The 16876-nt window shown below is 45.7% G+C and overlaps 1 protein-coding gene across 1 annotated transcript in view; it reads right to left on the minus strand.

Annotated features, from left to right (window-relative positions):
- The window catches only part of LOC119445080 (probable cationic amino acid transporter), a 56424-nt gene that overhangs the window by 37346 nt on the left and 2202 nt on the right, over nt 1-16876 (minus strand). The window contains exons 2-6 of the mRNA XM_037709404.2: nt 8841-9111; nt 7366-7574; nt 6039-6197; nt 3939-4135; nt 3042-3166 (exon numbers count right to left, since the gene is read on the minus strand). Coding sequence (XP_037565332.1) covers nt 3042-3166; nt 3939-4135; nt 6039-6197; nt 7366-7574; nt 8841-9111 — 961 coding nt within the window. The remainder of the gene's footprint in view (nt 1-3041; nt 3167-3938; nt 4136-6038; nt 6198-7365; nt 7575-8840; nt 9112-16876) is intronic.

Raw genomic sequence — 16876 nt, forward strand, 5'->3', positions numbered from 1 at the left:
TTAGATTATGCGCTCTTTTGTGACACCACGTGATTCGGTGTCCCGGAGGAATGACTCCGTTTCCTCCATCGCCCAGTTCCATCTCTGCTAAAGAACAAGCAAAGGGCCCTGTTGACAACCTTGGAGCTACACTGTGGCAACGTGAAAAGGACGCAGGCAAACACGGAGGACGTCGCGAGCGGAAATTCGCTTCCGGTTTTCGCCGACCCGACTGTTGCGACTTTTGCTTTTCCTGGCCTTCCGGTGGTAACTTCCGCGCAGTGCCTCGTGTCCGTAAGGCTGCGGGTTATCTGCCGTTTCCGGATCCGCTCTCGCACTCTTTCAGTAGTTCCAGTTCTACTTGCGCGGGCGTCTGTGTGTGCATGTGCGCGTGCGTGAGGTCCCCACGCTGTGGCGTCACTATAGGATCAGCGGCTCCCGGGGCGGCGACCCCCAGGCGCCCCCCCCCCCCTCCCACTCCCTTACCCTGTCTCCTGCCCTCTCGTTTGAAGCAGCGAAGCACAATTTTATGCTCATCGTTTGCTGCAGCTTGGAGCTTTGAGCTTTGGACTAAGATGTCCAAAGTAACCAGTGCACCCTGTACACAACTCCCAATCCAGCCCGACATAACCTCGAAAGCACATATTTACGTATTTATTTTGTATTAAGAGGCAAAAAACAGGAGTGTGTAATTTTTCTTTCTTTGTTTCAAAATGAACTCTTCTCAAAACATAAACAGAGCAAATAGCTTAGTCAGGTAAAGGTCCAGGAGAACATTAGAAAAATAAACGTGTACGTAAACAGCACGAGAAATGCATATTCTAAGCATGCAGAAAAAAAAACCTGTAGAAATGTGGGTATGCATGTGTATTTACAGAGTATGCACAGTGCATGCATAGCTACGCGCGGTGCACATTGCATACGTAGCCGCGTTGATACATACACAAGAATACATTTTTCCCATTTTTCAAGTGAAGTTGAAACGAACACCTCGGAAGGAGAAAACGTGAAAGAAGAGGAAAATGAAGATGAGCCAGAAATAGTAGGCGACTAGGCGAAGAGGAATACAGTCTCAGTAGAGCGTGTGGTATTTAAAAAAAAGTTTTCGTAACAATATTAAAGCACAAATTTATGCTAATCTCGCACTATCCGCTAACGCATTCGGTCCCGGCGAGGAAGTATTTCTACAGCAGTTACAACGAAAGCTACGCGCTTGCATCTGCGAAAGATTTTATGTACCTTTCAGGGGCGGCGTCTCTAAGGTATATGTCATTTGACCTCCACGTTCTAAAGCACTTAAGTCATTAAGCTTTGCTAAGGGCATATTCCTACAAATTTCCATTATTTTATTTTATTTGTTTTCTGTAATCAGCGCATAGTGCCACTGCTACATTCAGCGAAAGGCGTCCGGCACCTTTTCGTTTATTTCACAAATAATTATTTGACATTTCATGCCGCTCATCCCCCCCCCCTCCCCCCCTTCTAGCGCTGACCGCGGAATAGTCCACCTATTCCCCCGCCCCTAGTGACGCCATTGTGCCCGCGTTCATATCTTTTTTTTTTTCCAGGGCCGCTTAGGCTTTTGAACCAGGTGCAGCAAGTTTTGAAGACAACAAGGCAGCCACAAAAATGAAGCGAGCGTATACCGCTGTGCATTCCCGGCGTCCAATTGCTTGCATCTGCGGTAGCTAGAGCACTCGAGCTAGTTTTGTGGTCGAGTCGTCACTCCAGGTACACGAATGGAATACTATGGTCGCTACGATTACGACGGATCGCTTCGAATGACACCGGTAGTCTATCCGCGCTAATCTATTCCCGTTGCGGCACATGGGTGAACGCAGATGGCAGCAAATAACGATGAAGAAATAAGACGACAGGACCATCTTGTCTATCGTCTTTTGAGCGTGCTGTTACTTCTTAGGTGAGTAACCAGTCAACCTAAATCCGCACATTACTTGAAACAGTGGAGTTATACAAACAAGTTATAGAAGCAGTCTGGCGGAGAAGTAGTATGTTATCGATTAATTACCGAAATTGTGGCGCGGAAAAAGGCGAGGACCGGCAGAAGCAACATAGACAGGCGCACACACAGAAATATAGTTAAATAAAACGCGTCGCTGGGCTATAGCTGGTGCCTACGCGTTGCTATCGCCTTTTGTCGCCACCAATATTCTGATAATCAATCATGCACCGACTACCACAGGAACGTGTTTTATTGTAGTACGCTCTCCCGTCGTGCTCGGCGCGGCTGCGGCCATCTCTGACGCCAGAAGCCTGCAGGAACCATAGAACGCAGCGCGCGGACGCGAGGTGTTGCAGTATGAAGTCACTCTCCCGCAAGGTTTTAAACACGTATTAGAATATCTTCGAGGCATCGTTAGTCAGTAAGTATTCGTTAGATACACCTGTGTATCCAAGGAGATAAAAAAATATTTCTCAAGTCTGAAATTTGATGTCAGTACACATTCAAGATTTGACATTCCTCGAACAAGATTGCAAAGTTCCAACTACTTGACGCGGCGGATTAGTTGCTATAGAGAGTTCTACGACTGAGCGCGAGCTCACCAGTTCGATTGCCAGCCACGGCGGTCGCAATCTGAAGGGGGCGTAATACAAAATCGTTTGCGTACCACGTGCACACGACATAGAGTCCAAGGTGGGCCAAATTAATCCGGAGCCTTATAAATAACGGAAAGTTGGGCGAGCTTGTACGAGTTCGTGGTTGGCATTGCAGCGCAAGTTAGACGAGAAACAGAATACGACAAGACCTCGCCTATACTTTCCGTCTTACTTGGCCTGTTACGCCAACATTCGGAGCCTGTCCCCTATACGACGTCCCTCATAACCCAATGTGCAACTTCAAAACGTCAAACGCCCCATTTTTTCTTTTCTTTTTTTTTCTTTTTTTGCTGACGAATGTTTACGAATACATTCATTCAAGGAGTCAAAATGACCCTTGTGGAAAATCCTCTATATGTTTCTTGGCTATGTTCTCTCTTGCTCGTGTGGGACCGAGCGAGCAAAATAAGGGGACACGCGTTCCTCTCGTCTCGTGGGCGTACCTATTGACATCATTTCGACGAGGACGTCGAGGCTCAGGACGATGGAGACGACAGCAGTGGCTCCACCCAGTAGAAGAGTGGCGAACGCGGGCGTCTCCGTCACTGGCCACACCTTGGACAGGGCCCTGCGTGTTGGGAGGAGTCACGTACTCTTGCAAAAAAAAAAAAAAAAACGAACATCGAGCGTGATATTAAATGGCATCTGAACAGAAACTCTATTGAAAGCTGCAAAAATACCAATGGAAGAACGGCAGAACTTGAATACCGATTTGAGAAGGGGTGGCGTAGCCATTTGAAATGTTCAGCCTCGTTTGAACGTTCAATTTGCATTCCAGTAGCTCGCAACGTTTCGAGCGCTACATTTACGGAAGAGATGCGGAATTGATGCAGAATGTGTATAATTTCAGTTAAAAAATCTGGTAATGTAGCACGGGAAGAAGTCGTTGAATTATTATACTACGTGTGAATGCGAGTTAATGCGTCGCGAAAAGCTCGCACAAATAGACGTTTACAATTTCGAGAGTGAAAAAAAAAACGAAAAAAAAAAACGCCCCTACCGCTAGCCGGAAAGGACCCAGAACCCGGAACGCTGGGAATCAGCTCGGTGCCGCGGCATGGCCTCCGACATCGGGGTGGAACCCGTGACTCGTTAAAAATCTCGAAGGCCACGTTTTCTGGGATCTCCACTAAGTGCCCGCGTCGTCTGCTAAGCTGCCATTTAAACGCTGTTGGTTAAAAAAAAAGAAAATAGACAATCACCCGGCCTGCAGTTTTGCCAAGATTGCTTCGATAGTGCACACTACATATTCTTAACTATAATTTAGCCGCCGAAGTGAAATTTCCTTCAATGTTGGCTTTTAGAGAACACCGCCGTCTGGCAGTCCACCCCGCCCGCACCTGAATATGAGGCCGTCCTTGGCCATGGCGTACACCACGCGTGGCATGGGGAACATGGAGCCCAGCATGGAGACCACAAGGCCCGCGAGCGCTCCGAGGGCCACGATGTAGTGGCAGGAGTAGGCACCTCTCTGCGCGAACATCTCCACCAGGCCCGCGCCGGCGTTGATTTGGCTGTACGGCACGATGAGCGTCACCTGCAACCCGTTTTGAGAAATATGCATTAGTACAATTCTTTCATCCATCCATTCATTCATTTATTTCGGTTTTATTGTTTAGAAAAATAAAGAATACACATTTCCGGTAGGGATACCTGGGCAAACAGCTGTTTTTTTGACAGCTTGGCTGGGCCCGGGCAACCTGGAAACTGCTAGCAGTGGTGACGTTCAGGAGATGAAACAGATTAATGATAAAACATAGCCATTAATAAACCAAATAGGTTACACATACAAATACACCGGGCGACTCCAAAGATCGCACGGAAATTACGCCAAAGGTCGCTCTTTGAGTTGAACGACGTTCTTGAACCTTGAAGTGCTTAGTGCGCTATCAAAGCCCTCTTAAATAGCACGTTCTAGAACGCTTTTTCTTTCGATAGTCCATTAGTCTTCTAGTCCTTAGTCTTCTAGTCTCGGTAGTCTTCCACTCGAGTTCCACTATAGTCCGATAGTCCAGAAAGCGGGAGACAGCGGAGCCGCGCGACTGAAATGGTCACTTGCACGTTTTACCCTGTCTTTCCGGCGTGCTTTAGTTTGCGCAGTCGAAGACGTGGCATTCCTGCCGGTTGCGTGGACGGCGCGGGTATCCACTACCCTATAGATAATTTTTTGACGGTGCGTATTTCACGTCTATGGCTAACGGAACTTGACAACAGATTTAAAGCACGACTAAAAAGATACAATGCCACAGAATGTTAATTGTGCTGCGCATCTCGACCGGCAGGAACGCCATGCCTTGGACTGTGCAAACTAAAACACGCCGGAAAAGTCGATTGCTTCCAAAAAGCCAAATTACAGATCTACCACGCTCTATTTCTGTTTTAGTTAAACCACCGTAGCCTTGTCTGCGCTACCACGACGAAAACTAGAATAAACAGACTTTTGTTACTGCAAAAGGAAGCTGTCAATTATATAGGGAGCATTGACTTCACTTCTACAACAAATAACACGTTTCTAGCCTGCAGTGTGACTTTAGCAGATAATATTTATGAGCATACATTACTACAATCAATTAGTTTTTATTGCCATATGTCGAAAATTTGTCCATTTTACTAGTTACCTTGGAACCCCACACTAACACTAACTGCACACGAAATCCAGAAATATCGAAAGTACCGCATTTTCGCACTTATTACAAACTACAGTCCCTACAGTCCCTAAATACCCACAATACTTAATAAATACAAAAGCACAGTACATTTAAAAAGGAAATGGTTACGTCACCGCTTCTTGACGCTGCAATTTTCATCTTATTGTATTACGCTTGATTACTTGCGTACACTGTAATGTTCGTACAATTAAGATTTTGCGATTAAAAATTTCCTGCAATCAGCAATCCATGTTATAACTTTCCTAATAAAATTATTAAGTGATATTGTTGTCACCTGAATGATGTAGGTTCATCTTTAATATCAACGAGCGAGTGACATTCTTTTTGCATTAGTTCCTGCTGTGGTGTTGGGGATAGTTAGGCGAGAAAAAAAAATATTTCTTTTTTCTGGGATGTGTGGCTGTTTACACCTGTGTGAGTACGGTTTGTTTAATTTGGTTAAGCTGTACTTGCTGCAACTATGTATGCATTGTCTGCCATGTGATGGAACCCTGGGCCCTCTTCAAGATGCCGTGACAGCGTTCTGTGCCCAGGGGTTCCTCCAGCGTACTTACTGGTAAGTAAAATGAACTTATTTGAAAAGTGAGAGAGCGCATTCAGAACACTGCAAACAAGATCGAGTTGACGAAAAGAATGGAAAAATAAGAAGCACCGAGGCTTTTCTTTCTTCTTGTTTCTTTTTTTTCTTTTTTTTTTCTTGCAAAGCAAGATCTTGCACACGAAACTATCTCCGAACTACGACAGCATGAGTGTCCCTTCCGGTATACGCACCATCATGCTGGAGGTGATGTAGGCGGTGAGCACGATGGCCAGACTGAGGATGATGGCCGTGGGTATGGCAACCTTGGGGTTCTCCGCCTCCTCGCCCGTCGTGGCGATGATGTCGAAGCCGATGAACGCGTAGAAGCACGTTGCAGCGCCGGCCATAACCTGCGCCACAAAGTTGTGTTCGCGCGAGTTGTTTCGTTTCCCAAACTACGGCACACGAAGCGACGCCTGTAAGACGAGAGTGTGTACACGAAATAAGTTTGAACAAAGCAAGCACCGGCCGCCGAGCCAATCAGGTACTCGAGGATCATGTTCCAGCCGATGACGAAGGCCACAAACTCGCCCACCGTCACGTAGTTGTACATGTATCTAACGAGGCAACAATCTAACGATTACACAATAGCTCTTGTGTTTCTGAAGTCATGAGCGGTCATTCCCGGCTAGGTTTTAAAGAGGTTCTTTTTCCTTTTTTTTTTCGATGGTCGCATCTTAAGAACTTAGAGTCTGGGATGGGTGTTGCGGGAAAAGTGTCAATATGATAGTGACAGAGATAGTACGTGGAAAACACTTCGTCACGAATTAATGCGAACAATCAAAACTTCTGCTTGGATTATGCATGACCTGCAGTGTAAGTAAATGAATGAATGAATGAATGAATGAATGAATGTGACAACTTCGGGAACCCTTTGTTCTGTTTCCTCATGGTACGGGATTTGGACAAAGTACTTTATTCCTGCGTTGCTCGAGCTATCCCACGCGACAATTTCATTTAGCATATGTATTTCAACGCGAATGCGATATACGTGTGTATTCGTGAATGCCTAACCTTGACATCAAACATATTACGGGAGAAAAAAATAAAAAAAGATCTCAGCAAGTACCGCGTCTTCACATAACCCTGTAAAGGCTACTTCACCTGCAAAAGAGTGTTAGCGTGGAAAAGCCAACTTTTCGACAAACTAGCACGCGTGACATTTGACGTTTCAGTAGGTTAAATGTGTCATTTGCTTAAACTATATCTCTCACAGGACACCTTGCCGCCACGAATGCATCGCACATTTCGGCGCAACCAATTATCCGGCCCTGTACGCGTTTGCGCCACCGAAATTGACGAGGCCCGCAATGGAAGCGTTTTCCAAATAATCCAGTTCGTCGCGGAAGCTAAGCCGCTGCGGTGTCATGTGCGGGAAGGTGTTCAGCTGGACTATACAACACGCGGAAGAAAATTATCACGATTACTGACGATACGCTAACAATAAAATGGGGAGAACCGCGCTGGCATTCTAAGAGCATCACGCGCGGCAGGATTTTTCGGGCCAAGCATACGCACCCCGGACCAGCCAAAAGGAAGGAATCCCCCGTGCTTGGTCCAGTTATCAGTATTGATGTAGAAGAGTCCGGCACCCATGATGAAGACCCACACGGCAAAGTTGAGGCAGTTGAGAATATTGTTGAACAGCAGCGACTTCTTGACGCCGGCGAGCATGAGCGCACTCATCAGCACAGTGATGATGCCGGCCAGCAGGTCTGGTGTGTGGCCTGCCGACAAACGCCAAGACACACGACAATTATTTACAGACTGACATACGACGTGCGTCTGCCATGCGAATACGATATCGAAAAAAGAAATAGAAAATGCGTTACCGAAACAGCGCTACATCCACATAGATTATTATACTCGCAAACGAAAAAAAAAATCTCGTAAGAGAACAGTGTACAGAGGTCAACAATCCTGTATAGAACACACTCGCGTGGGCCAAAGCAGCCACGAAAGCTTAAGCCGACCACCAGGTTGAGAGCAATGGATGGAAACTGTAAATTTAGTCACGCAAGCTCACATAAAGCCGATTTTGTGCCACATGTCGTCATCAGATTCACCAGCGCAGTCCTGCGTACATGATTCGCGCGTTCTAGAGATGTGTGCTGACCTTGTACGTGCGACATTCAACGAACTCTCGTCTTTTCTGATGGTAACACTGTGGCTCTTGTAAGCATACGACAAAAAGCACAGGTTTTGCGAAGCACTTGCTATGCTTTGAAATGATGTACTCGACAATATTGTATGACACGTAGCAGTGAGTATGGGAAGCAGAAAAGAAGAAAGGGAAAACAAAAAAGAAACGAAGAAGCATAAGCAGAAAACGGAACTTATTTTTGTGCTTTCCGGAAGCATTCCTACTTCTCCAATCCTATTGGGGTTATTTCGTTAGAATACGTTCATTCCAGGCAGTAGTTTACATCTATTGACTGAACGTGCTCTTAGTATATTCAGGAGTACTTTCTTTCTCGTGACTGTAATTTCAACTGCATTATCCCTGATAACTCTGATTACACTAGCTGCAAGATAGATAGATAGATAGATAGATAGATAGATAGATAGATAGATAGATAGATAGATAGATAGATAGATAGATAGATAGATAGATAGATAGATAGATAGATAGATAGATAGATAGATAGATAGATAGATAGATAGATAGATAGATAGATAGATAGATAGATAGATAGATAGATAGGATAGATAGATAGATAGATAGATAGATACTCCCTCCGCAATCCGCAAGCTGGTCAACCAATCAATTTATTACTCGACCTTACTTTTCAGCACACACTTGACGCACACTATAGATACTGCTTGGTGCACCTTTCAGCCCATATAGTCCACTGTGAAACGTAAGCTGTTTCGAACGCCGTGTTAACGTTAGCTCATGATATTCAATCTTGCAACCAAAGTTGATCCGCTGACCGGACGTGAGCGTGCGGGCGGTACAATAACGGCTCGAGGAGGAGGATGTTGCCGGTCACCAATGATGGTTCCGAAGGTGTTCCGGAAGGCTTCGCTGATGGCGCCTCCCAGCATGGCGTCGATGCAGGCGCTGATGGCGCAAGCACCGGCCGCCGAGCCGATCAGGTACTCGAGGATCATGTTCCAGCCGATGACGAAGGCCACGAACTCGCCAACCGTCACGTAGCTGTACATGTATGCAGAGCCCGTTGTGTGCGGAACCCGCACGCCGAACTCCGCGTAGCATACGCCTGCGAAGAGGAACCGATAGCGCGGTATGAGCAGCGTGCACTGGTGAACAATATCAACACCCAAGCAATTACTGTTATCAGTCAGTGAAAACGCATAAGCACCACACGATTAGGAGAGAATATGCAGTCGAACTCGTATACTATATCGTATATGAAAGGGATCACAAACAAGTTCGATATATAGGTAATTCGATACATAAAATGAAAATTTTATAACAGAAACTCGTATACACAATAATTCGTTATATGTCGGTTCAATATATCCTGGTTTGACTTTAGTACAGTTATTATGATACAGCAACTGAGAGGACAATCTTGATCGAAGTTCTGACCAGCTACTCAGCATTGCGAAGGGTAATGAAAGTGAAATGAACTGGAAACAGAAAAAGGTGTTGGTGATGATGACGAATACAGCTGTTAGAATGGACATGAGCAGCAAAGGCGCTTCAAGGTCATATATACAGGCCACCCCGTCACACAATAGAGATAAATGAAGCAGACTATTGTGACCACCTCGTGAAAGGGTCACCACATCCATCCGCTTGAAAAGGGGATAAGAAAGAAGGCAAAGAGACAAGACGAAGGAGCACAGAGCACGTCACGTAATGATAGATCACTACTGACGAAGATGTAAGTCCCGCGGCTGAGAAGAACTTCTTGCACCGGCTGTGGAGCTCGACCACTCGGCGATAAGAAAACAGTGAGGGAAGATCGTGGAACAACAGGCGGGCAAGAGTTGCTCAGCAGTATGTATACTGTGCCCGAGGTTATCACACGAGAACACCTTGCTTCTTGCAGCGTTATGACCGCGGAGATGTAGACCTGTGGGCCTTCGCTATCAAGGTTTTGTCCCATATACCACCGCCCCTCTTAATTTAAGTATACACGCCCTGGTTTGCGACCAGAATCGTGCGCATACTTAACACTAAGCAAGTTTTACTTGACCTTTTCTGGGCCCTGAGTCAGACGCCACTTCTTTTAAAAACGAGCTCCCACCCTGACATCTGCGGGGAATACAAGTGTTACAATGAACAGAAAAGACGTTGATGTAGTCGCGTATTCTTGCGTCGGCGTCTTCTCTTTATTCTTTCAGACGTTCGTTTAGACTTGGCCTTCTGCCTTACCATTACGGTTTTGAGGTGAGATAAGAAAGTTTTGCCTGGCGGTAAGAAGGGTTTGTGTGGTTTTACAAGAGCTTTCTCCCGACTTTGCATATACTCTCGGTTCACCAAACATATCCGCAAGCCTCGGCATTAAGTCCAGTGTAGGCATACGCTTAAGAGAGGACACTCCTGTTGACACAGTGGCAGGCTTTCAGCGCCACGTCGCCGCAAGTGAAAGGCTTCTTTCACCGCCTACCAAAACCTGTGCAAAAAGCCGGAATCATTTTCAAAGGACGTTTTATGCTAACCCGGCTTCTCTTGAATTACTTCAAGGTTTCATCAGAGAAACGCGACAGTGTAAACAAGTAACCTTTATATTCAGCAACGGCTGTCTCTCAGGGCCGCCTTTCAAGGCGCAATACATTTTTTTATTCCTCTGAGCACAAAACTTGTACCGCGTCCTAAGAGTAAAGCTCTAGAAATAATTTCCAGTTCGTAGGTTATGAGGCGCCTGTTTCTTTTAAAAAGCTTTCCTTTGACAGAAATGTCATATTATTTAGGTGTGCAATAACTGCATATCTGCCCCCAAATTCTTTACATATGCAAATAATTTCTTTCGTATCAGAGAACTACAGCTAAATAAAATCTTGAAAACATTTGAGAGCACAATTTTCTATTGTTTGTTTTATGGCAGCAGCATAATTACAGTAGTCGTAATAGCTCCTCGACTCTCTCGCAATCGGTTGCCCTGTGTTCTGTCAGGTTCTTAATTTTATCTACCGTAGATAGTGCTTTATGTGCCTAATCTGCGCGCTTATTTAAATGCACCTTCCTCGCGAAACCATGTCGGGGTTTTCACCTGCGTCAAGTCGTTAAGACGTCCTCACTTCTGTCTGAGCGCTCTAGCGGTGCACCACACATCGAAATGGAAAGTGTAAGATAAGAGCAACGCCTGGGGTGAAGAAAGCAAGCTCAGTATTATGGGGCTTGCTATACGGTTAAGCCTGCCCCTCTGTTGCTTACTTTCAAGCTGAGCAACTTTGTCTCATATATGATAGCGCTATCTTCTCCGTCGACACGCGACTTGCGTGCCCCAGACAGGAGCGTGGACGTCTTACACTGTGCACATGGATACAGTGTACTAGAACAGCGCAGTGAAGCGACTATCGGGGGCTGCGCCTTGACAGAGCTGTCAGGGTAGGTGGCGAACGTAGCAGCGGCGCTGCAGTCGCCGACTACGCTACGTTCTTTGACAACATATGTGCGAGATTTGGCGTAGGCAATCCGTTTCGGCTGCGTGTTCCTTTATTTTGTGCGTGTTTTGCGACATAGTTCTTGTATAAACGGCGACTCCTTGCTTTCACAATGGGTAAGCAACGCTTGAACCATGGCTACACCCCTGGATGTAGCACTGGATACACTCGAGCGGACGCTATAAAGAAGCCCTCGCTTTTCAAGGCACCTGCGGGCCCCGAACGACAGAGCTTATGGCAGAGGAACTTCCACAGAGCAGATAAAGCACTTACGGAGGATTATGCAGCTTGTGAACTACACTTTGAGCCACACTTTGTTGTGAGGGACTATGTGCATGTAATGAAGGGCGAAGAAGTTCGTCTACCACGAGGAAAGCCTACGCTTTCGTCAGACGCCGCGCCAACAATCTTACCGAATGCCCCGGCGTACTTAAGCAAGCGTGTGGTGCCGAGAAGGAACCTATAGAAAACGCAAGGCTGAGGAGATCAACAGACCAGTTAAAAAGGTACTGTTCTCAAGTGCTGCAGAGCGTCAGGCTGTAGACGAGCCTACTGATGTTTGCGAGACATTTTGTGTGTACGGCCTTTCTCTTTCCTCCTTCTCCTTTGTGTGTACGAGCACATGGCGATGTGAATTCTGTTCTGCAGACTGTCGCCACGCTTAAGAATGTAACTCCGCCTACTAAGCGGTGGGTTCTGCATGAGATGCATGACGCGGAAGGAGTTTGTTTCACTTAGGGCACCTTTAGCATGGATGTGGCAACGCTCACACGACAATAATGGCGGGTCCAATCGTGTACAATAAAGCGGTTGGTCGTCAGCGACATTCAGGCGCTTGTATAACTTGCGCCTTTCGTCTTGACTCCATTGCTATGGCAGCTTGAAAGTATTTCTACAAGTAGGGGACAAAAATAGTTGTCACGAAAATATAGCTCCATAGAATCCACCCTAGAAACGATAGAGGAGGGGGGGGGGGGTATTGGTTGTATTTTGGCGTCCATGCTGCACAGTAATGCTTCGCACTACTTCCGATGCATTTCCCTTGGTCAAATGAAGAAGCGACTCCGTGTTTACAACGACAGAAACAGAGAGACAGAAAGAAATCGCAGCATATGCACGAAGTGAATGATGATGAGTGGGCGAAGCACCGGGGGATCATTCGGGTAAACCACAGCTACGGAAGAGAGATAAAGAGAGCGCGCGTCGGGAACGAGAGAGAAAATTACACCATCTTCCCGTAGGGGAACCCTGAGTAGTATGCGAAGCAGCCATGGGGTCGACTCAAGGTAGTTTTATCAGCTGTATAAACTTGGACATGCAGCAGCACCAGGAACGCGCAGAACTGTTGTCGACGCTGTCGGCGTTTTGCCCGCGTTCGCACCGAACGCGCGCAAAGTGGAACCGGAACTGGAACCGGAACCGAAAGTGGAACCGTAACCGGAAGTGGAACCGGAACGCCATCTAGTGAACACTTCATAAAACTACAGGTGGCTACGGACACACAACGCCATCCATTGAGCAATTCATAAACTAGAGGTGGCTACATACTACTACTACTACTACTACAGAGGAGGGAACGACCCACACCCTAAGGAGCTTCGCCCCTAAAAAAAAGATCACAAGTTTTAGTCCTTGCTCTAGTACTTTATACAGTTACTTAGTGATTATCGCCACCAACAGCTATCGTCACTTCGACGCACGGTCACATGGTGGAGAGCACTGCGCAATTCAGCGCACCTGCCGTGCAACCGAGAAATGGCAACATGGCCGCCGCCGCACCCCAAGTCACGTGCCTCTCTACGTCACGCCACTCCGCTGCTCCTCCTTACCCACTCCGTCATTTTCTCCCCGCCAGCTGCCCCCCGAGAACATACTGCGTTACATCCGTCAAGGCCAAAGCTTTGTCCGTATAATGCTGTCGCATTATAGGGACACTGAAGATAAAGAAAACAATATTTGAGCTATCTTATTAAATTACCTTTACACAATTAAAAAAAGAACAAGTGCTGTTACAGCGAGAAGACGTTTGGTAAACAGCAACAGACGCCGAAACGAGATACGGGTGCAAATCAAACCCTGACTGCGACGGTCGCATTTAGATGGAAGCGAAATGCAAGAAAAAATGAAAAAAAAAAAAAAACAGCCGACTGTACTGTGCATTGGGTGCACCTTTAAAGAACACCAGGCGGTTTAAATCAAGCCGGAGACCCCCACAATGGCATGCCGCGTAATAATATTGGTTTTGGCATGCAAAACCTCAGAATTTAAATAATTATAACGTCGCTTTGAAGTTTTCGTACCACCTCGCTGTGACGTCAAGAACTTTTTGACGACGTCTGTTCGAGCCTATAGCTCAATTTTTATTCGTATGAAAATGGACTACACTGTATTCTAAGGAAAAAAAAAGAGCAAAAGACTGAATTTAGGAAGTTTCGAGAATTGTTAGTGAGCCACAAACTCCCAAATGCGAAAATATTTTTTCCCTATCCGTGACGTCACACTGAAGTTTCGGCCCCGTGCATGCTTCTCGCGGAAAATTCGAAAAAAAAAATAATTCTCACCTTCATTTTCTCTTCTAATAATCAACCTATTGCCACCCAAACTATGAAAATAGAGTTCTTCAAGAACACTTTATCAATTGAAAGATATTTAGTCGTTCCTTTTACTCTCTTTTTAAAGCATTTGCGAGGACATATATCCTGCGCTATAGGATCAGGATCGCAACTACCAAAACCCTTCAGCATGTACCCAGCCTCCGAGATCGGCCCGCGTTAGGTTACTCGAATGGAAGAACGTCGACGGCCCCGTTTCGATCGCTACGATGCTATCGCATTACGAAGCAAGCGTAATAAGGAGCTAGCGTACGCTTTTAACGAGGCCAAGATATAAAGGTAAATAAAGGGCTCCTTTTTTTTCTCGGCATAAGCAACAACGTCGCTTCGGTGGGAGGCCTTCGATCAAAGTTTCAGCTCGCCTTCCGTCCGCTTTCTGCCCACCCGATACGGCGAGAGCATGCGTTTGAATCGCATTGCAACGAATGACAGATGACGGCCTTTCGCTCCACCCAAGCTCGGCGCCCCGCCATTGATGGAGGACCGGCAGCACGCCTTAGGCACCGCGCTGCCAACGCATCTTGACGGATGACGTTGCCTTTTTTGGGGGAACGGCGGAGACACGGTAACGAGAATGACAGAACGTATACAAAGGCTTCTCCAACCAAAAAAAAAGAAAGAAAAGAAAGGAAAATAGTTGAGAACGTTTATTTATAATTTTTTTTTTGCGACACGCATATAACGTGCATGGCCCGAGGCAAAGGCAGGCGAGATGTTTTTCCTGCGTGGTTTCCTGAAATTTCGCCAAATCGTGGACGCAGCGTTTTGCTGATATGTATAAGGTCTTTCTACGAAGCTCTGCTATGGAATGTTTCTTATTATTCCATGTCCCTGTTTGGCTTATACCAGCTTTCTCTTCTTCTGTTCTTATTTAACGAAACAGAATGTTCGAAAAATTGCTTAGCCATGCAAAAAAGCTTGAGGGAGAATGCGGTCGAGTCTCTTAAACCGCTCGCGGCGGCATTCATTCTATTTAAAAACTGCCACGCACTGGAATTTACAGGATATAAAAGGAACTTTTGATGGTGTAGCGGCACAGATGTTTAGGCGAATGCTCATAGAGGGGTATAGAAACTGCTGGCGAACACGTTGCTGGGAGAATAAGCGAAACAAATTCGACTGACGCAGCACAGACAGCCAGTTACAGCATGAAGTTAGGAAAATGTAGACAAATAATGGCATTTAAACATCCGTTGTCACATTTTACAGCATTAATGACAGGGTAGCAGTCGTCGTAATAAAGCTGAATAGGAGGTACAAGATGAAGGTAGTACAAAAGCACGCCCCAACCTCCAGTCACGATGATGAAGAAATCGAACAGTTTTATGAAGATGTTGAATTAGCAATGAGAAAGGTGCAAACTCAGTATACTGTAGTCATGGGCGACTTCAATGCAAAAGTGGGGAAAAAGCAGATTGAGTGAGCAAGCAATTGGCAACTACGGCATCGATTCTAGGAATGCAAGAGGAGAGATGTTGGTAGAATTCGCGGAAAGGATTAGGCTACGAATAATGAATACCTTCTTCAGGAAGCGCAGCAACAGGAAGTGGACCTGGAAAAGCCTAATGGAGAAACAAGGAATGAAATAGATTTCATACTCTCTGCCAATCCAAGCATAGTGCAGAATGTAGAAGTGTTAGGTAAGGTAAAGTGCAGTGACCATAGGTTAGTGAGGTCTAAGATTTCTCTCAATTTGAAGAGAGGAAAGAGTGAAATTAGTCAAGAGGATACAGGCCAACCTAGACGCAGTACGGGTAAAAGCAGCACAAATTCAGGTTGGTGCTCGCAAACAAATATGCAGCTTTAGAACAGGAAGATGAAGATAACATAGAGGTAATCAATGAAACCGTAACTAGGCTGATCTCAGAAGCAGCAATTGAAGTGGGCAGGTAAGGCACCAAGGCAACCTAATGGGTAAGCTCTACGAAGAACAAAGGACCTTATAAAGAAACGACAAAACATGAAAGTGTCCAACTCAAGACATCAGATAGAATTCGCTGAACTGTCAAAACTGATCACCAAGAAAGTAAGGGATATTCGAAATTATAACGTGGGAAAGATTGAGGAAGCCGTAAAATATGGACGCAGCACGAAATCAGTAAGAAGAAAGCTTGGCATAGGACAAGGCAAAGATGTATGCACTGAAATATAAGCATGGTAATATCATCAGCAATTTCGATGACATAGTAAAAGCAGCAGAAGAATTTATACTGACCTGTACAGTGCCCAAAGCAGCCAAGCTAGTTTCATTAGAAATAGTGATGAACCGGATACAGAGGCTCCTTCTATAACTAGCGATGAAGTTAGAAGGGCCTTGAAAGACATGACCAGGGGAAAAGCTGCTGGAGAAGATGGAATAACAGTCAATTTAATCAAAGATGAAGGGGATATCATGCTTGAAAAGCCTGCGGCCCTTTATACGCAATGCCTCACAACTTTAAGTGTACCAGAGAGCTGGAAGAACGCCAACATTATACTTATTCATAGAAGAGAGAGACGTTAAAGAATTGAAGAATTACAGACCCATTAGGTTGCTTTCAGTATTGTATAAAATATTCACCAAGATAATTTCCAATAGAATCAGGGCAACACTTGACTTCAGCCAACCAAGAGAACAGGCTGGCTTCAGGAAGGGATACTCTACGATGGATCATATCCATGTCATCATCAGGTAATCGAGAAATCTGCAGAGTACAATCAACCTCTCTATATGGCTTTCATATATTATGAAAGGCATTTGATTCAGTAGAGATACCAGCAGTCATAGAGGCATTGCGTAATCAAGGAGTACAGGAGCATCCGTGAATATCTCGGCAAATATCTACAAGGATCCAGAA

This window comes from Dermacentor silvarum, chromosome 3, assembly GCF_013339745.2.
Source record: "Dermacentor silvarum isolate Dsil-2018 chromosome 3, BIME_Dsil_1.4, whole genome shotgun sequence".
Lineage (NCBI taxonomy): Eukaryota > Metazoa > Arthropoda > Arachnida > Ixodida > Ixodidae > Dermacentor > Dermacentor silvarum.